Source organism: Trichoplusia ni, chromosome 12 (genome assembly GCF_003590095.1).
Source record: "Trichoplusia ni isolate ovarian cell line Hi5 chromosome 12, tn1, whole genome shotgun sequence".
Taxonomy (NCBI): Eukaryota; Metazoa; Arthropoda; class Insecta; order Lepidoptera; family Noctuidae; genus Trichoplusia; species Trichoplusia ni.
In genome coordinates this window covers 13,884,951-13,905,859 of record NC_039489.1, presented here as the reverse complement: position 1 = coordinate 13,905,859, position 20,909 = coordinate 13,884,951, and the positions used below count along the sequence as shown (strand labels likewise).

General features: G+C 49.0%; 1 protein-coding gene across 1 annotated transcript; it reads right to left on the bottom strand.

The window, feature by feature from the left end:
• Positions 1–9,842: 9,842 nt before the first annotated feature.
• On the bottom strand, positions 9,843–16,084 carry LOC113499409. Its single transcript, XM_026879887.1, has 4 exons — positions 15,950–16,084; positions 13,149–13,250; positions 10,465–13,068; positions 9,843–10,332 (listed from the first exon to the last, which is right to left on the bottom strand). Exons 1-3 carry the CDS (start codon positions 16,082–16,084, stop codon positions 12,712–12,714), a joined length of 594 nt encoding a protein of 197 aa, XP_026735688.1. The 3' UTR covers positions 9,843–10,332; positions 10,465–12,711.
• Between the last annotated feature and the right edge of the window lie 4,825 nt (positions 16,085–20,909).

The window sequence follows — 20,909 nt, the reverse complement described above, 5'->3', positions numbered from 1 at the left end:
GCCTCGTCCAGCAGGACAATCGGCCTGTAGCCGGACGGCGAGTCTGCCGGTCGTCCCTCCTTTCGAAGAAGGACGAGCCGCCCCGTCTTCCATGTATCCGGGAATCTGCCCTCCTCCAAACAGGAGTTGAGCAGTCCCCGGAATCGACTTTCAAGAGGCCCCAGTGCCAGCGCAAGTGCGCGCGCCGGCACTCCGTCGGGGCCTGGGGCGGTCTTCTTTGGGCGAAGGCAGGCGATGGACGCCTCCATTTCTCCCTCCGTGATGGCCTCCAGTGGCTCCGGCGCCTGAGGCGCGACCACCACTGGAGGCACTATATTTGTCCGTTCCGGGAAAAGGGACGAGACTACGGCGTGGAGCAGCTGGGGCTCCATGGTCTCCGTGATCGGGGGCCCGTTGGCGCGGAGCTTGTTCCGCGCCGCGATGTATGGGCGCCCCCACGGATCCCTATTGAGTTCCTCCAGCATCTCCTGTCTTCCTTGTGCCTTGGCCTTTAGAATGGCCAGGCGGAGATTGCTCCTCGCCGTGCGGTAGGCCTCATATAGCGAGGCCTCCCTCGTCTCGTCCCAACTTGGTCTTCCGGCGTGCCTGGAGCGGTAGCGGGTCAGCCCCCGCTTGGCCCCGAAGCACGCCTCCCTGAGAGCTGCGATCTCGGGCGACCACCAGTAAACTGACCGGCGGTTCGGCCGCCTTCGGACGCGAGGCATCGCCGTGTCGCACACCAAAGTTAAGGTGCGACCGAATAGCTCTGCCTCGTCGTCAATTGAGCGGCCGGCCACCGCCGGCGCGCACCAATCGGCCACAATGGCCGCCTCGATCAGCAGCTCTCGATCCATCTTCTGTAGGGCCCATCGTGGGCTTCCCGAGTCCGGTGTAAAGCGCCGGATCCCGGGTCCCCCAGGAGTGGAAACGCTGAACCGTATATATCGGTGGTCCGATAGCGTCTCCACCTCCTCGACGCGCCAATCACGAACGCGCTCCGCAATAGACGGAGCGCAAAACGACACGTCGACGATGGACCCTCCGTTCTGCCGTACGCAGGTGTGGACCCTACCCCTATTCAGCAGGGCAAGGTCCAATCCGAGGGCCCACTCCTCCAATAGTTCCCCGCGCCGGTCTGTTGCCGGTTCCCCCCACGCTGTGCTCTTGGCGTTGAGGTCACCGAGCACGATGACCGGGCGAGGCGAGAGCGTCCGAACAAGGGCCTCGAGCTCGGCCATAAATGACTCGAACTCAGCTAGACCCCTGTTCGGCGAGAAGTAGACCCCTACTACTGCGTACGGCCCCCAAACAACGGCGACATAACCTGAGCCCCTGCGGATGGTATGCAGGGGCCGGGAGTCCGCGCCCGTGGCGCTGATAACGGCGACGGAGCCGTCTAAGTCCCCCACCCAATTGGGACGAGGGGCAACATAATATGGCTCCGCCGCCACTCCGATGTCAATGCTCCACTGCGCCAGCGACTGGAGGAAAAGATCCTGTGCGCCGGCGCAGTGGTTCAAGTTCCCCTGGAGGAGGAAGTGTGGACGGACGTTATCCATTATTATTCGTCCATCCGTTCCTCCTCACAGGGGCGCGCCTGTGACGTGACCGCATTGGGCACTTTCCCCAATGCGGCCATCTTCCTCTTTATTAGGGCCGGGGGAGCACATCCCCGGCTTCCCATCTGGTGGGCGGCATTGCGCCCGAGCTCGGCGCATATGACGCAATTGGCTGGCGCCTTGCATTCCGCCGCCTTGTGCCCGGGCATCGCGCAGCGGTAACATAACCCGCTGCGGTCCGCAGGGCACATGCACACCGGCCTTGTGTGGCCTAGTGCAAGGCAGCGGAAGCACTTCATGGGCCGTGCATCAAGTTGCACGACCCGCGCCGAGCTCCACCCCACCAAGAATTTTTGTGTCTTGGAGGTGACTAACTTTGGTGCCACCTCCAGCGGACACTTTACTACGCACGAAAACTTTTCACCAGCGCTGGGTTTCAGCTCTCCCACCTTTATTCGGTCAGGCGCGCACTGACTTTGACGCGCGGCGACGTCACGAATCTCGTCCTTGGTGACGGAGTCATCCAGGTTTGACACCCGGAGCTCCGCGCACCTGACAGGCCTGGTGACCTTGACGTCGCCACCGTACCTGGCCTGCAGCTGGTCCGCCATTTGGTCAGCCGCCTCCTGACCGATGTTCTTCGGGAGCTCTAAAATTCTTGCTCCCGTCTGCGCCCTCCTGATCCGTATTGGGTCGACAGCCATGTCGACCCCCATCTTATCCAGGTCGATGGTTTCCCTCGCCGCGGTGATGACGTCTTTGTACGAGAGGGCCTTCTGCGCCCCTTCCTCGCTAATTGTCAGCACGACAGCTGCAGTGCGAGCCAGACGCCTTTGTCGCTGAGCCCTTTTCCTCTTTTGTTTCCCCGTCATTGGCCGAGGACCTTTCTTCTTGCCAGCTGAGTCCTTGGCTTTGGCCGCCGGCTGTGCCTTGGGGCGCTCTGGCGCCTTTGGCTTCTTCCCCTTCTTCTTGTTGGAGACTGTGGTCCACCCGTCCTCCACAGTCTCTGACGTGCTAGCTACCGGCGCCTCTTGTGGCGCCGGTGCCTCTTTTCGCGCTGGTGCCGAGGTTGGCGTTGGCTGCGCGACGTTCTTCTTTGCCTTCCCCTTGGCCGGTTTTGGGTCCGGCTTCGGGGTCGGCGTCGGCTTCGGCGCCAGTCTTGGTGCCGGTTTTGGCGCTTGTTTTGGAGCCGGGGCCGCCTTGAGGACCTGGCTGTACCCAGGCTTGGTTCCTCGGCCCGCAGCTTCTGCCTCCGCCCTTCTTCTGTCCGCCGCCAATGGCGGACGCATTATAGGCTCCGGCGGGAGACGGCTTGTTATCCCAGCCAGTCTTGCGTCCAACATCGTCCCAACGGACATCATTATTCGCTTCATCTTTTCTTCTTCTTCTTCTTGGGCCGCAGGGGCAGTCCGCCTCTCCACGGACTTTCCTTGCGCCTCCTCCAGCGCGTTCAGTCGCTCAGTGAGGCGCTTGTTTTCCTCGAGCAACCTTTCTAACCTCTTATCGCTCGTTAGAGCGCGGACACCGCCCTGGATGTCCTCGACGGCATCTTTGAGTTTTTTAATGAAACTCCCTTTTATATTTTTGGAGCCGCGCGCAACCTCCAAAACCGCCATCAGGCCGCCGTCTATCTGCTCCTTGGCGGAGGAAGGGTCGAGCGGCTTCAGACCAGAACTAAGCATGTCCCGGACGGCCGCCCTCGCATCTCGCTGCTCTCGCTCCTCCTGCTCCTTCTTTGCGAGCGTGTCGGAAGGCTGCGCTGATTCCGCGGCGAGCCTCCGATACTCTTCACGCTGCCGGTGAAGACCGACATATCGCCCGTGGGTGACGCATGCTCGAGACCGTGATGACGAGGCTAATGAGACCTCGCTCTCACAGTCGGAAACGGCGTACGAACCCACAGACTCCCTGTCCTCCGACACATCCCTTCTGGGACGCTTCCGGTCTAAACGACCGGCGGAGCTATCGCGGGAGCGACACGACGTGAACGTCTGCTCCGCTATCTCCATGGCTTCCTCTTGGCGTACCGAGGCGACACGCTCGAGTACAACCCGAGGCGACCTCACCGCCATTTCTTCTTCTAAACTCTGCCGAACAGTCGACCGAGTCGTCCTCCTACTCTCCTCATTTGCACCCACTTTCTCATCGTTGTGTTTTAAATTTGAATTCTCCATAAAATTCCCACGAGTATGGGGGAAAGGTGCGTCACCCCCGGCCAGTGCCCCCTGTAGCCGGGGGAGGTCTAGAATAACCCTCCGAGGTTCGACAGGTTCCTCTTCGGAGGTTAACGCTAGGAACTGGTCACCCACCAGCCATTCATCCCCTCGCCGCGTTATCCAATAGCTTGGGATTGGGGGTTTTTTATAGAGGTTTTCCGTCCTCGCGGTCCAACCGATAAAGGTCAGACCCCCGTTCCCGCGTAAGTCCACCCCTGACCTCGCTGCGGGTTTACGGTCTGGCCGACGGTGGCCTTTACAAGACCGCGTCCGGAGGCAGTGCAAGTGCACACCGGACCCGTCGCCCATCTCCGACTCCCCGCCCGCCGCCGCTACCCGGAATAAGCCCAGGACGCCGACGGGCTGCGACATCCAGCAAGCTGTGAACACTCACTGGACTCGCCCTACACCACGCCCGCTGCCGCTACTCGGAGTACGTCCGAGACGCCAGCGAACGCCCACCACGCGAAGGCCGAAACAACAACGACCCCCGCCAGTCTAACCCACAGGCTGTGGGAAGACACCCCCGCCCACCGCCGCTACCCGGAATGAGTCCAGGACGCCGGCGGGCTGCGACGTCCAGCAAGCAGTTGACACTCACTGGACTCGCCTCTCCTCCCGACCTTCGGCCAACAAACAATGGCCGAAGTCCCCCTTCGCTCGAGCTCCACCGAACCACCCCTCGCTTGAGGAGGGCGGGAGCGAGCGTGTCCGGCCAGCAGTTGACACTGGCCGGACCCCGCGGCAGAAATTCGCCACGCACAACAATTGCCCCAAGTCGCGAGACGATTGTTATGCGTGCCCAGGGTGCACCGGCCCAACGACTGCTCTTCCCCCCGGACGTATCCGTAAGGGAACAGCAGCCGCCAGGCACACGAGGAGGTTTTCTGCCCTGCACCCCAACCTAACCTAACCTAACCTAACCTAACCTAACCTAACCTAACCTTTCGTGACCTTACCCGTCGTGACCTAACCTTGCGTGACTTTCCCTGGCGTGACCTAATCTGGTGTGACCTAACCTTGCGTGACCTTACCCGTCGTGACCTAACCTTGCATGACCTTACCCGCCGTGACCTTGGTGACCTTATCCGGCTTGACCTTACCTGGCGTGACTTTTCCTGGCGTGACCTAATCTGGTGTGACCTAACCTTGCGTGAACTTATCCGGCGTGACCTTATCCAGCGTGACCTAATCTGGTGTGACCTAACCTTTCGTGACCTTACCCGTCGTGACCTAACCTTGCGTGACTTTCCCTGGCGTGACCTAATCTGGTTTGACCTAACCTTGCGTGACCTTACCCGTCGTGACTTAACCTGTCGTAACCTTACCTTGCATGACCTTACCCGCCGTGACCTTGGTGACCTTATCCGGCTTGACCTTACCTGGCGTGACTTTTCCTGGCGTGACCTAATCTGGTGTGACCTAACCTTGCGTGAACTTACCCGTCGTGACCTAACCTTGCGTGACTTTCCCTGGCGTGACCTAATCTGGTGTGACCTAACCTTGCGTGACCTTACTCGTCGTGACCTAACCTGTCGTGACCATGGTGACCTAACCTGGCGTGACCTAACCTTGCGTGACTTTACCTGGCGTGACCTTATCCGGCGTGACCTAACCTGGCGTGACCTTGGTGACCTTATCCGGTGTGACCTTACCTGGCGTGACTTTTCCTGGCGTGACCTTATCCAGCGTGATCTAACCTGGCGTGACCTAACCTTGCGTGACTTTACCTGGCGTGACCTTATCCGGCGTGACCTAACCTGGCGTGACCTTATCCGGCGTGACCTTACCTGGCGTGACCTAACCTGGCGTGACCTTATCCGTCGCACTGTGGGATGGATTTCAGGTTTGATAGACATCCGATTAGTAACCTCGAAAGTGATGACTTTTATGCATGAATATATTTTGGAAGACCACATACATACTTTAAAATTGTATCATTATCGTATAGACTCATAAACGGCTCATTGAGAAATTTGCAAATGATTGAAAATCCAAAAAGACCAAACCTTTTATACGGCTGGTTTCTGTAAGTTACGTGAAGGTCAATGATTTTAATTTTGTGTTTTCTTAAAGCTAAGTTTGTAATGTTTAATTTTGCCTAATGATTTGCACTCAATATCTTTAGATTTAAGAAAAAAAGAAAAAAAAAAAAAAAAACTAATGAACGCTACTCAAATGTCTGTACGCAATAAGTTCGTATTTTCAGAGAAACAAATTGTGTGCGACATGCGTCGACACCCTCGCGCCATCCCATGTTCTAAGTTCAGCGGTCTCGCCGGGCGCTGCTGCTGGAGCCGCGGAAGCCCTAAAACGGCGGAAATATAATAACCTTGTTGGTAATTATATTTTTGAGCCGTTTGGGGTCGAAACGTTCGGGACATGGGGACCGGGTGCACGAGTTCTTTATAAAGAACTCGCAAAGCGTTTGGTCGACTCTACACGTGATCAGAAGGCTGGTCTATATTTTGCCCAAAGAATTAGCATTGCCATACAACGTGGCAATGCAGCCAGCCTTCTGGGCACGTTTCCCGACTTTGGCAGGGATGAGGATATCTTTTTTGACGCTTTGTAAATAATGCATATTTTTCTTTTTATATTGATATAGCTTTCAAAATGTAAATATTAGTTTAGTTTAGTTCCTAGATACTCCTAATTTTAGAAGTTAATATTAGAATATTAATTGTGGTTTATTTCGCAAATCCTCAATAAATATCATTATAAATATTTTTTCATTTCGTTCACTTTGTTCATATTTTTCATTATTCATTTCATTTCATTTCATTCATTTCATTTCATTTCATTTCATTCATTTCATTCATTTCATTCATTTCATTCATTTCATTCATTTCATTCATTTCATTCATTTCATTCATTTCATTCATTTCATTCATTTCATTCATTTCATTCATTTCATTCATTTCATTCATTTCATTCATTTGCTTTTTTTTCACAAAAATATAATAGTTTTTGTTTATTTATTATTTCTAAATTAAAAATGATGTTCCACTTTTTGGTTTTTTTTTCATCACTAAAGCTTGTTTTTTTAAACTATTATTTTCAGGCTCTTGACAGTAGTTCTGTCGCGAAAGCGAGAAGGACAGACAGATAATTTTGCATTTATAATGTTAGTATGGATTATCTTCGACGGAGGTGAGGCGTTGTTTGACGATACGTTCCTAGATAATGAAAATTTTGGTGCGGTACTCTGTCCATGATACTCCAAGCATCTCATCTCCAGCACCACATTTCCAGTGCGTCAAAGAGAAATACTTGGAATATCAGATCTCACGAGTCGCATTTTGGTGGCTTTTGTAGTATTTCAATTTTTCCCATCGATCACCATACGCTTTTTCACCTCGTCTATGCATCGGAAATCAGCACTCCTAGATAAACGATGGACTAGTCAACCTCACAATTTGGGTCGGTATTACCAGCGTTATGTCATCTCAAGCTCACTACATAACCGTCATTACGATTGGCCTAATAATTTACCACCTAACCATGTGTATCTACAATTTGCGTGAGTTCGAATTGCTCGCGCAAAAATTGTAGGCGTATTTATATTTCTTTCATTGTAATTAAGTAAATATTACGCCTGCAATTTAACTTCGTAAATAAAGAATTCGTGTATAATATGATAAATGAAAGTAATATGAAGATACTAGTATTTGCCATATTGCAATAGATTTTCAGCACTTGTTCTATTTAGTGAACTAATAAAATATTGTTTAATACGTTCCTGAAACATGAGATTGTTTTCATTTCCCTTCTTTCGCACGGAGGGGCTCCGAGTTTATCAGTTGCCTAGTACTCAGAATACAAGCTTTGATTAATTTGAGACTAGATGGCGTTGTGTTAACGTTTTTGAATTTTTCATTTTTATATATGTCGGCGTGGCCTTGGGTGTCAGGATAGCTGACCTCGGGATAGGGTATTCAATAAAACACATATTCTCGCCTCATTATCGTTTAATCCTAGCCCTATCTGGACATATTCCCAACAACGCCCGCCCTTCACCGCTTGCTAAGCGCGTTGGAGCAAACAAACGGCGCAACAAACTCCCCAGCCTTGCGCTGTCCAATCATTACACATTATTTAGTTACTTTACACAATCTATATTCACTATTAATTAGTAACACGAAATCTTAAAACTTATAATCCACTACTCTAAATTCAAATACCCCGCGCTTCTATTTTACAACCAGTCACTATTGGCGCGAATAGTAACTATGTAGGTTTTATGAATGAGGTTGCGAACTATTTATCACAAATGAGGTTTTAATTAAGATTTAGCTATTTATTCTCATGACCATCTCCGACATATAACTTTGCTTTAGACGCCCCGGAAAAAAAATGCCATTAATTCACCGGCCATTTTAAATAACCGAATCGGGTTCCAGTAAGGTAACAAAGAGCGAGAGCGTATCTCAGATGTCGATCATGTGTAACCACCGCCGCTGTGAGCGCACCATCATGTGCAAGCCTCGCCTCGTTATATTTAGCTGTTTCTCAGTTATATTTAGCCTCAACGAGCACTATTTATCCATATATTTGTTATATAACTGATCCATTCCTATTGGCTATGTTTATCAAAAGAATTAGGTAACTTGATTTTTAGTTTTAGATATATGTTGAAGATTTAGATATATGTTGATAGATTTTCAAAAATTGTTTATTTTAAATGATCAATTATTTCAAAAGATGAGGATATTCAGTGTCCAAAATACAAAGAAGAAGGTCACCAGAAAGATATGATGTACAACATGACATTTATGTAACTACAGTTTAGTTCGATTTCAAATAAGATGTTGATCTGTGAGCGTATTTAATGGAAGGCACAAAAATTAATAACGGTTATGTAGCTCTTGTGACGGTGCCACAATTAACCATGAAACGTGAGGCGCTCCAACATTCATTTACATGTAGGTTTTCACTGAGAGTAGTAGGGATGAAGATGCCTCTGGGAACTTCATCAATTAACTAACGAACGACGAACAAGGGACCAGGGAGGGGCATTATTTAAAATGGTATATATGAATGTGGTAATATCATTGTACATGATTTTTCTATAAGTGGTGTTTCCTAAAGCCAGTCAAGTAACGGAATCAGTTCTGGGTGTCCCGGCGAGCAGCGCCGACTGTAATGTTACTCGAATTATTGAGATTGACTTTACCTCCCCTCAAAACTGAAAAACTATTTTACATAAAAAAAAAATTTGGCTCATATGTATATGAGACTTGTGGATAAAAATACAGTACTATATGATGAAAATAATTCCGTCATAAAATTGTTTATCTATACTTATAATAAATCTGTAGAGGGGTCAATTTTGTACATGAAATATATTGAAAAAAAATAAAATAACACAGTCCGCGCGCGAGCTTAACGCAATGCTGTTCGTCCTTATTGAAAGACAATAATTGAATTGTGCTTATTTTATTTACCTATATTTTAATTATATAAATAGATTTCATTTATTTATTTATAGTTGAATTAATAGTAGGTACGGATATTAATTATTTTGGTAGTGTTTAAATATATCAAAAGGAGTATTATTTAATTTTAGTACCTATATTATTTCCACTTAGATTTCGTAAGTGTAAGGTAGCTTCAGTCACACACAGAGAGAGCAGGTTCAGGTTCGGTTAAACTCTTTGAGAGTGAGTGCCTCAACATCTCGAGCCAAAGAAAGCTCTCCAGAATGGTGTAATTAGCAAGGGGTCAAGATTAGAGTCGAGGACACAGCTATCTATACTCTTCTGCCGGAAGACACTATTCCACGCGGACGAAGTCGCGGGCGAAAGCTAGTCTTACATAATTTTCATGAAAACAATGACTGATGAATGCAATAAATGATTGAGTATTGAGTATTGACTCGTACAAAATTATTAAAGGTGGCTGAGCCACTGACCTCGTACTGAATTATTCAGATCCCGCGATAACCCTTAATTAGTAGTACTGCCACCTGCCACTGAAAATGAACATTATAATATTTATCAAGATTGTACCTTGTAACGAGGCAGATCGGCAATACCTAATGACCTGCAGTACGCACGGGGCTCGGGGCTAAATTAAAACAACAAAATGTTTGAAATGTAATCGTATATTTCAAATGAAAGAGAACCGCTACGACCAAAGCGTGCGGAGTCTCACAGTGGTGAGGGCTCTCCTAGACATAAATGTAACAGTTATTGCCCAAGGCGGGAGTTCCCCGCGCGCTGACGTCGGGCTACTGATAACATGAACGCACACGCGTTCGTGACTCCTACGGATACAAACTACAACAGTCTTATCGAGTTGCGATGGCTTTAGTATATATTATGATATCGGTGCGCTCGTGATTTAATATTATTTTAAATAAGATCTAGGTGACGTCAGATGTGCGCCAGTCGGGCGACAGTGGCTCAGCGCCGGCGGACCTCGTTATCGGCAGCGGCGGCCGGCCGAGCAGTCGTCGTGGTGGTGGTCGTGGTGGTGGTGGTGGTGGTAGGGGGGTCCAGGCCTTTGATCTCAAAGGGGCCCCGGAACAATGGCCGGAACAAACGCAAGAACGTCTGATAGCGCACCGCAGAGTTCTGCAAAATAACGCACATTAAAACAACTGCTGTTAATACCGTATTAGTTCGAGTACATCGGGAAAGTTCACATGACAGAGTGACGTCACGGATGTACTGAGCTGTGGAGTGAGAGGAGGGAGTGGCGCTCACCTGGATGACGTCCCCGATGATCTTAGTGGTACGGATGAGGAGGGACACCGAGGGGCCAAACAAGTTGCCCGGCAGGTCCAGGCTGACCTTGTTCCGGTCGAACACCGGGATGTCGGTGGCGGCCTGGCGCCGGCGCCGGCTCGAGCGCGTACGCTCCGAGCGGCGCCACCACAATGGGCTGTCCCTCGCCTCCCGCGCCCCCCGCGCCTCCCGCGCCGCCCCCGCCCGGCGCCTCCACGTAGACCCACTCTGCGGGCAAGCGGCTCTGAGCATGGTGGCCGCGCGCCGAGCCTCGCCTGCACTCACCTCGCTTCTTGTGGTGTGTTGTGAGATACGAAATGTGTCCCCGACGTGTCATCATTATGTGTCACATACGTACTGGCAAAACATAAACTCACGAACGTTTGATGTGATGTGCTCCTACGTACATATATGTTAAATAACCTTCTTCAGGCATCATAAGTTACTCATGAATATCAATGGTTCTAGAATATAATAATAATAATAAATCGACGGGAAGAGTAAAAGTTAAAAGGTTAATAGATATACAATTAGTAGTTTGATAAATTAAATTTATTTGAAAGGCATTTGTTACAAAACGTTTACATAAATATATCACTTTTCAGAGCTATCGCCAGAGCTCTTTGATTCATGCGACAGATCTTGTAGGGTAATGTCAAGTGACAGTGGTGGGTATGTGTGAGTGCTAGTGTGCGAGCACGCTACGGTGCTGCGCTACGTGAGGCTACGTGAGGCTACGCAAGGCTACGGGCTACGACTAGTGTGCGTACTATTCTATGCCGCGGAGGCGGAACGCAGAGTATTTGACAATCAAATCACTTACTGAGCGCCGCGCCCTGCTGATACCGTCACCGAAAATATCTTCAGTCTGTACAAGTTATTTACAATGACAACTTGTGATGCTGCATGTCTGGCGGCCTAAAGGAGCTTCCTCGAGCATCACCCGACGACTACCAGGAAACACCGCGGTCAATGCGAATCTATACTGAACTCATCTTCTATTCAAAATAAGAAGCAAGAAAACAAGACACAAATATTTATCTACAGAGCCAGGTCAATGATTTTAGTTCCGTTAATCATAAACAATCCGGAGGTTATTGTCAACTCGATGTTAACTCGATTAATTATAATTTGTGCGGTTATAAAGCCTATTAGCTTTTCAGGATATTATCATGGGGCTCAGAAACGCTGTCGCAGTTACGAGCCCATTGCAAATGCATACCGCAGACGCGATGTTACCTATCGCCTGTTGGATGTACAGGTGCTGTAAATAATCGACAAGATAAATGAACAAAACAAGCGCAAGCGTTAGGTAATGTGACACGTAAGTGAGGTGCAGCCGCCGGCGCCCGGAGACCTGCTGCAGCATCCTCAGGCAACACGTGGCTAACACAACAACAACGCGCACTGCGGACACCTGGCTACTGTACAACAGACAACAGACATGCAATGGCCAACATGATCTGATATCTACATAAAAATAAATGTTTTTACACAATGTGCCTGTTTTATTGTGCATTTGGTTACAAAGAAATACAAATATTCATATGTAATGTTGCTTAACCGCAGCGCGGCAGAGGTCGCGGCGAGGCGCGCGTGCGTGCGGCCTTGTGCCGGTGAAGCAACACCACTCAACACATGCACACATTTAAGAGGTATTGCACTCATATTGCTCTTTAAAACATGAATGACTGAGAAATAAAGCTAAGGACAAGAGGCGACTAGATACGGACATTAGGACAGGACTGACTAGAGAGGGAAACGGCGGGATCTGGGCTCTATCACAAAAGAACTACGTATTGGCAAGATTTGGGCAACATAAAGCTATAACTTATATTTCTAGGACGTCGCGGCCGACTCGCATGTCTCCTGCGCAGGCGACAGGGAGCGCGCCGCGACCTACAGCTACAGCATGCAGTACGATGTGCGACCACACCGGAGCAAGCCGACGTCGGCGGCGCCCGCTGTGCTACAGACACGGTGAGCCATGCGGTGCTGCGTGCAGTAAAACAACAAGTTTCGAGCAAACATTTAATATCACCAACGCTCACCTAAAACCTATTTACAATATAAATACAAATCGAAGTGGTGACGGCGCGGGCGCCGCTCGCACTGGACACAGGGCTCACAGGGCAAGAGGGGACGGGAGGAGATCCGCGGACTGTACAGGCGAACCAGAGGACGGGTCGGGACGGGGCGGGGGGGGGGGGGCGGTGCGCGCGGCGCTCACGAGTCGTCCTCCTCCGAGGAGTCCACGGTCTCGACGGTGCCGCCGGCGGCCGCGCCGCCCGATGACGAGCCCGACAGTGACGTCACCAGCGACAGTATGGAGCCGAGCCCGCTCCCACCTTGTCCACCGCCGCCGCTGCTGCCTCCGGAGGCGCCGCCCAGCAGCCCGGTCACCGCCTGGATCTTAGGCCCCAACAGCTGCAGTTTGGGTCCGATGACCTGGCCCACGATGCCGCCCAGCGACGCAAGCCCATTCTGCGGCGCCTCGATGCCGTACTGCTTGTTCAGCTCGATGTTCTGTCGGTCGAGCGTATCCACAAACCTCGTCTTGGCGTCGATCAGCGAGTTGATTTTCTACAACAGAGAGCAAGCAGGTGACGGGCCGGCCTGCGGGAGACGCGGTCGCCGGCAGGCGGCTCTCGCCCCGTACTCACCCCGAACACGAAGCCGAGCACGGCGTTCTTGATGCCGAACTTGGCCTGCGTGACGCCCTCCAGCTTGCGCTTCTCCCTGGTCTGCTCGTCGCCGGCCGCGTCCTGCACACACACACCCCGTGTCACTACGCTACTGGCACGGACCCGCACCCTCACACCGCCCTCACCACTCACACCAGTCCTTCACCGCTAGCTCCACTATGTTATGCTAACCTTAGTATTATGCTCACTGGTAAGTAAAGTCTCAGTGCGCTATATCAAACCTCATATCAGTTTTGTCAATGAATCGTCTGTAACGTCGGACAAAGTTATTGGAATTCGGTTTGTTCAGTTGTGATGTCGGGTAGCGCGTTGCGTCAGACTCCTGGCGTGCGGCGCCTCTCTCCGCAGTGTCGCAGCTCGCAGTCATAGGACATCACGCCATCGCTTCACTGTCGGAGTCAGTCGTCTCTCAGAGAGTCAGCTGTCATCAGTAACAGTCTTGTTGTCTCGCACACGTGACAGAACCGCAGGCGCATACAGCGTATTCAAGAACTAACGAATACACGCAGGTGCTGCCACGGGTACATTGTCCGCATAAATAAAAGCTTTAGTGTTGTTACATTTAAAAGGGTACACTTGAACAGATGTCTTTCAAAATTATAATGACCCTGGTCATACATAGTAGACGACCAACAAATATTTAATTCCGCTCGGTAATGTTGGAGTTAACAAGTTCGGATGTAATTAATACATTTAACCACTTCCAGTGAGAGGAGTTTGAGCAAGGCTCACGTAGATTGTAGGTCGCGTCGGCTCACTGCACTTCTAAACTAACTTGGTTTTACTATAGCTTTTGTAAGTATTCTACTGAGTATCCCTGTGTACCTCATTGCATTCGAATTATTGAACCTCAAAATTATATAAAGACAAGATTCAGATTATTATCTTGAACTACAGTGTATATGAGAGCCGACATGGATGTCAACGGTCCTGCGGGGCGCGGGGCCCGGGGCGCGGGTCGAGGCCGCCCGCCTCTCGCGCGGCCGCGGCCTCCGCGCGCCCGGGCTCACCCTCATTCTTAAGTATTCCAACATTACGTCCTGCGCGAGACCCTGTCTCACTGCAGTGTGCACATGATACTCAGCGTTACGCTCATGCGCCGGAGCACGCATGGCGCTGCACTCTCGTGCGGTTGCACCTTTCTAATTTTTCAGAATTTAGCGCAAAAGAGTTATGAGCCAAACAATATGCAGATTGCCACAGCGGACAGCAATCACAGGCGGAAACGAGTGGTGTAAGCGCAAGGAGAGGGCGCGGGGCGCGGGGTGCTCGTGGGAACCGGTGCACCCGCAATCAATGCATTGGTTCACAAGAATTGTATAACGTATGCTATGATTGGCGGAGATTATAAGAACCTACGCCTGCTGTGAGCCAGTTAATTGTTTCCCACAATGCTCTCTAAAACTGTGAGTCCGATATTTCATCACCTACTTAAGCAACAATCAGGAAGAAACTATAACAGCCGCTCAAGCACCGCCGAGCGCGAGCGCCCGCACGCACGCCGCAGTGTGTGTCGCGCCCGCAGACACACTACACACACAGACACACGTAGCCTCTTCGTACACGACAAGTAAGTACATGTACCTTATACCTGTGCGAAACTAGTATAGTTTCGCATCGATTTGGATTTAATTTCCAATTATAATAATGTACTCAGCACCTGTCGTCACATGCACGCGGACCGAATTAATGATCCTCTTCTAACGTCATGTCCTCAAATATCTTTCTAGGAGACAAACATGCCACGAGTACATACCGTGTATGTACGTGTAAAGTTTGTGATCCGTCGCGGCCGTACCCTGACACCAGCCCCCTGACCCGGGACCACGGACTCCCTAGCTAGCTATTGAGAATTCAGTTGTTGTGTAGTTCAGAACCGAGCATGACGGAGTTCCTGCACATAGCACAGGATTATGCGAATAATAATAATATGAAACAAGTAAGTGCTTAGTTGCAGCAAGACCTTGCCGAGTCACCTCGACTGGACTACTAATAACAATTTAATGAGTTTACCAAATATCTGTACATGCAAGTGTCCCGTCACTATCTAAAACTAATGCCAGAGAACGTAAAACCGACGAAGAGATGGCACGCGCCGCGGGTATGAGACTTGCGTATCAAGCCTTTATAACATTTAAAATTTATCCGAAAAGAGTTGAACTGAGTAGCTATATGTAATGACAGTACATGACACTGAGCACCGGCCAACGCGGGGAAATGTGATATGTTAAGTGAGTTAAATGTAAGCATTATGTGTGAAGCGAGCCGAGTGAAGCGAGGAGACTGCGGCGCTGCGGAACAAAGTACAACAAACAAGGGAGGGACGGCGACGCGACGACACGCGCCGGCCGTGCGAACCGGGGCAATGTCGGCGAGCGACGCGTCCCGCCAGCCGCGCGTTACATAAGGGCGCGCGTTACGTCACTGCGACACGCTGCGGCACTGTGTGCGACACCGTGTCGCACCGCGCGGCGCCGTGTGCGGCCGCCGGCTGACCCGGTCACCGATATACGCACGCGCAGCCGACACAACACCGCGCGCCTCCCGTAATATTAAATATTATTAATATGGTGCCGATATCCTAGTACACGGTGATAAACAGGAAATTGTGTGAGTATGGCTAGCACTGATTACGATTGTGCAGTCAGACACAAACAATAATATATTTACGGCGAAAGTTCAGATAATAGTAACAATCCATTATTTTAGATGTTATGTGTACTAGAACAGGCTCGGAGTGCTTCAGGCATTAGCGGTACCTCGAGCGGCTGCAAGGCGTCGTCTGCGGCGAGCTGGCGTGTGCGGCGGACGAGCGCGCGCGGCGGCGGCGCGGCGGCGGCGGCGGCGACCAGCACCAGCAGGGCGAGCGGCGTGAGCGAGCGTGCGGAGACCATCGTGCGCGAGGAGAGACTGCCGCCGGCCGCCAGCGCCGCGGCCCGCGCGCGCCACGCGCCCCACGCGCCCCACGCGCCCCACGCGCGCCCCGCGCCGCCGGGTGGGGAGCGCGCCGCACACTCCAGGCCGCTTGTGCAGCTCCTAACGCTTACACAGGTGCCGCGCGCGCGTCACACACTGCAAGGCCAGACAAGCGAACGGTGCACCAAGACACAACATACAACAAATTTATTTCCCCAGTCACTAGATTGGATTATACATCGCAATAACAATAATTTATAAGAGATACTTTAATCTGGCATGATTCTTTATCATGCCATTTATAGTCGAATCGTAAACTTCTCATTGAGTAACTTTTATTTTGATTATATTATTGACACATGAAAGAGATAAGAAAACGAAGTGAAAAGCTTGGTTTATTCGACACTTACAAATAAATACTAAGTTACATTTACTAGTCGTCAATATAATGCGCGTTGATGTTTTTTGTATGACCACGAAACAACTTTATGCACCGATTCTCGCAAACGCATAAATTCCAATTTAGATATGTTAGACAAAGATGTAGCTTGTGTAATTTCCCTAAAACCTCAGCAACAGATCTCATCCGCGTAACTGGCCACCTCCATCGCTGTTTACTTTCACGATATAGGCTACGCGCCATCACCAGAGAGTGTCGCAACACTGGTGTCCTTCCATCAACTACAAACTAAGCATTAGAAAGATATTTAATGTATTTTTATATTACACATATACATTATATGAGAGAAGTGCAAATTAATGACAGCACAAGGTCACACCATTCCGTTTGCTAAGTAAAGCGCAAGGAAACTTCCTTTCTAATCCAGCAGAGCCTTCCCCCCCCCCGTCCCTCGCGCCCTAGCCCCTGGCGCCCTCGCCCTGGGCGGCACGGGACCGCAGGTGGCACCGCGCGGTGGCTTGTTGTAGCGAGTGCTGGGACAAGCGCAGTGCATTGTGAAAGTAAACAATAGTTTGTCGCTGACGAGCGGACAATGGGAGCGTCGAGCTTTACGCGCACATTTCAAGTTAATTGCAGAGCAACACAGCTGCGCCTGCGTCGCTAGCATCGGCCATGTGTACACTATTGTATCTGTAGAGACACGCGTCGTGACCTCCCTGCAGCTGTTTGCAGAGCAGCGGAGACTCAGACATGGTCCTCAGTTGTATGTAAGAATACAATCCCTAACATTAAAAAAGGAGCCGACTCGAACTCTGCGTATTACAAAATTGACAATTAAAACCGTTTATTATTAATCACACTCTGGCTGCGCGATCCTAAAACGACAATATTCTTACAAAAAAGAACCACCGAGAACATGCGTTACTATTTCAAAAATTAAAACAGAAACGGATTTATTATCATAAGGAGAATGCAACATCAACTTTAGTTAGAAAAATAAGATATACTGAATCAGATTTAAAAAATACACGAACACTCGTAACATGGAAAACTCTTTAGGATCTTATTTTACGAAAAACAATTACAAGTACTAAGATGGTATACTCAACTCTACAGAAATTGGTTAAACACCGTTAAATTAGAGAAAGATTCAAAAAGGTTTTTATTATCATAGACATGAATTCAAATAATCTTATTTCATTTCATCTTATTACGACTGAGATTGATTGATTGCTTGGTTGGTTTTAAATATTTTAGAAAAAATATTGGTTTTGTTATTGGTTTGATCATTAGTAGTTGCGGGTCTAGTCACAATTATTAAAATTTCACAATGTTATACTGAAGTTTTAAAAATGTTCTGATTCTTCACAATAATCTCTCACGAAAAGTGAACTGAGATTGAGCCCCGGCTTCCAGACACCGATATTACTTTATATTTACAGTATAACTATCGCCACGATCCAACTCGCCGCTCAACGCAATAATAATCTGAAAAAGATCCATTGTCAACCACTTTTCAAAAAAATAAAGATGGCGCCTCAACGGTCTTTGCTCATATTCATATTTTTTATTAGATAAGTAAGTTTAAAAAAAATTGAGCGTGTCGCGTGACCAAACATTTTTCACCAATAAAGAAGTTTCACTTCACGAAAAAATTGGATCATGAAATGCAAATGATGCGGCGGTGTTCCCTGCAGCACAGAGCAGGAGAGAGGGAGAGAGAGGCGCTACCATGTCTCGCACCGAGCGACATCCCGCCAACACAACTGCAGCGCGGGCCCTCTGGCAGCTCGCGGATGCGTGCCGCTTACCGGGTTATTCATAATAAATTATGTTTCACAATAACTAATTCATAATGTTCAGACGAGGGCGCCTCATTAGCTAATAGAATAAGGTATATGTTATCAAAGTTGCGAGATAATCATGTCATCGGTTTACTTCTCGGTAGTGATTTGAGCCCATTACGTAATCACTCGAAATTAAATAATGACGTGTAAGCACTAGGTTACACGTTATTACTCAATCGCTATGGTGAGTGAGTCGAGAGTGGGTTCGATATCCGCGCGGTGCACTTCCCCGGCAGGTTACATAAGGCAGCGACAACGCGCCTCTCGCATATACTATCATTAATATTCGTAATGAAGACGCTCCCGTGCCAGAGCCCATGTGACTCTCTAGGATTATGCACGCGTACAGAGCCCACGTTCAATAGAAAACTAGCTCATCTTTTCTATTCGTTTTGGGCTAATTCATATAAGATAGATTTGTCCATTCCGTGTCAAGCTAATTTTGATGCTGTTCCAATTCAATAAATACTAATAACAGCAATAGAGACACAATGGCTTTGCGGCTCTGCTGCGGCTTGGCAGCACCCACACTGGCTCTGGCGGCGATCTGCGGGTTCATTACTTGATGTTAGGGTTGTATTGTTTCACTACTGCTGATTCGTTTCGAAGAGTAGTTGTATAGTAGGGTGCGCACCGGGGCGGTGCTCGCGTTGCGGCAGCTCTGTGTAGCGCCGCGCGACAGACGCCGGCGAATGCAACGTTACGTCATGCAAATATGATTGAACTGTTTACTTGGCAATTATCTCAAACCCCAGAATCAAGGGCAGTATACCGCTAACTGAGAGCAGAGGGCTGTGGCATTAACATGCAATATGAGTACTTACAGTCACCAATAACAGCGCTTACTACGTCAAAAAAAATGGTAACATAATCCTCGATGTATGATTCCCTGCTAGCGCAACATGTGTTGCGGTTAATGATGTACATCAGTCCGTGGAAAGTCTTGAAAGTGGAGGCCAAAGATATAATTACTTTTAATGATTTCAGAATAATAATAATTAGACCGGACGTAGTTTGTTGGTCCGTTTAGTTGCGCCCTTAGCTCAGGTCGAGCGGCGCGCGTCGCGGCCATATTATTCAACTATTATTTATAGAGTGTCACTTACAAATAATGGTCACGAAAAATTATAATCGAATCACTCCAGACACAAGAAGTGTTTTTTGTGTCATATTCAATAAAAAACTGTATCTCTTGATCTTTCTCTGTACCGTGAGTCATGCATGCATGATGCGTGGATGCAACCTTAGATTTCGTGAACAACTATTTGTGTGATCTATTAATGCTTGACCTTAGTCTCTGCGCTTAATTCTTTAATGCAGGAATCGATATTAAAAAGAATTTCACACATCACAGTTGGTAGCACTAGTACATAAAGGCATACCACGGGAGAAGGTAGAAGTGGTCATGAGGATGGTACCAGGATGGCAGCTTGTGTACACGAGACTGGTATATCGATATTGTCCGGCGACCAGCCGTCATAGCCGTGCCCAGGGCGAGGGGAGCCGACTGCTTGGGACACTCGTCCGCGATGTGAGCCTCTGTATTTAGTAACATAATTAATGACTGGTAAATTTAACGATTTGCATAAAGAGCCTGACTGTAGAATATTGCGCCACATGTAAACGGTATCGTGCGCAAGCGCGTGTAACGCCCAAACAGCTTCAGTCCGGCGGCAGGCCGCATCCCCGCAGAGCTACCAATCTTTGGTTACCAGAAAGTAAACTGCAGTACACCGGCCATCATTCACTTTGCACACGTACATTTCATGAAACATATCCTGTAAGAAACTAGTTCCCTCCTCAGTAATCATGACTCTACTCAACACAATGTAAAACTATTAGTAGATTGTATCGCATTACGCCGTGAACTGTAACAAAACTAACAAAGTGCTTATTATTATGAAATAACGCAGGTAACTAGTAGTTGCGCCTCAGCGGTAGTTACACACTCTGCAGCATGTCGGGCCAGCAGCAGTGCGCACTACAGTAGCTGTACAAGACCTACTTATAAACCAGAGAACTGAGTGGACTTTGTATTGTTTTCAAGCTCCTGTTAATGATTTTGTCTCCGTGATTGTCTCGTATGCCCCTGCTGAGTCTCTCTCACGGCAACTCGTACACTGAAACGTGATGTGTTATTACTATTTAATTATTTTTAAGTTAGTTGTATTGCAGTGCGAGGAAATTGGCAACTTCCCTTACGAACACTTAACTTTTTCTAGAGTTTCCTTGGTTAAGTACCTTGTTATAGAAACAATGAAAACGGGAAAAGTGAAATGAGACGATATCGGCAGACAAGTCGGTTGTTTCGCTATTACGTGACGTAAGAGCAGTTCGGACATATCGCGGACTGGTCGCACGCTGAGGTGAGACCACTCGATCAGACATAACACATCCCACTGATATTGTAATTGCGCAAGTTTACATAATTATTGGTGAGTTACTTCACCTTGCGCTCGCGCGGACTTACGGATCTAAATATGTAGGTAGTATACGTGTCGGCTGTCGGCACAGATCGCGACAGATATCCGGGCAGCGCGCGCTCTGGTGGACAAC

What these genes read in the sequence shown, in the direction of transcription:
- LOC113499409 (XM_026879887.1), bottom strand. Translation starts at nt 16,084, where the DNA reads ATGGTCTCCGCACGCTCGCTCACGCCGCTCGCCCTGCTGGTGCTGGTC. An exon ending in ACGCCTTGCAGCCGCTCGAG is followed by an intron (nt 13,251 to 15,949) that starts GTACCGCTAATG and finishes GTGTGTGTGCAG; the next exon opens with GACGCGGCCGGCGACGAGCA. An exon ending in TGCTCGGCTTCGTGTTCGGG is followed by an intron (nt 13,069 to 13,148) that starts GTGAGTACGGGG and finishes TCTCTGTTGTAG; the next exon opens with AAAATCAACTCGCTGATCGA.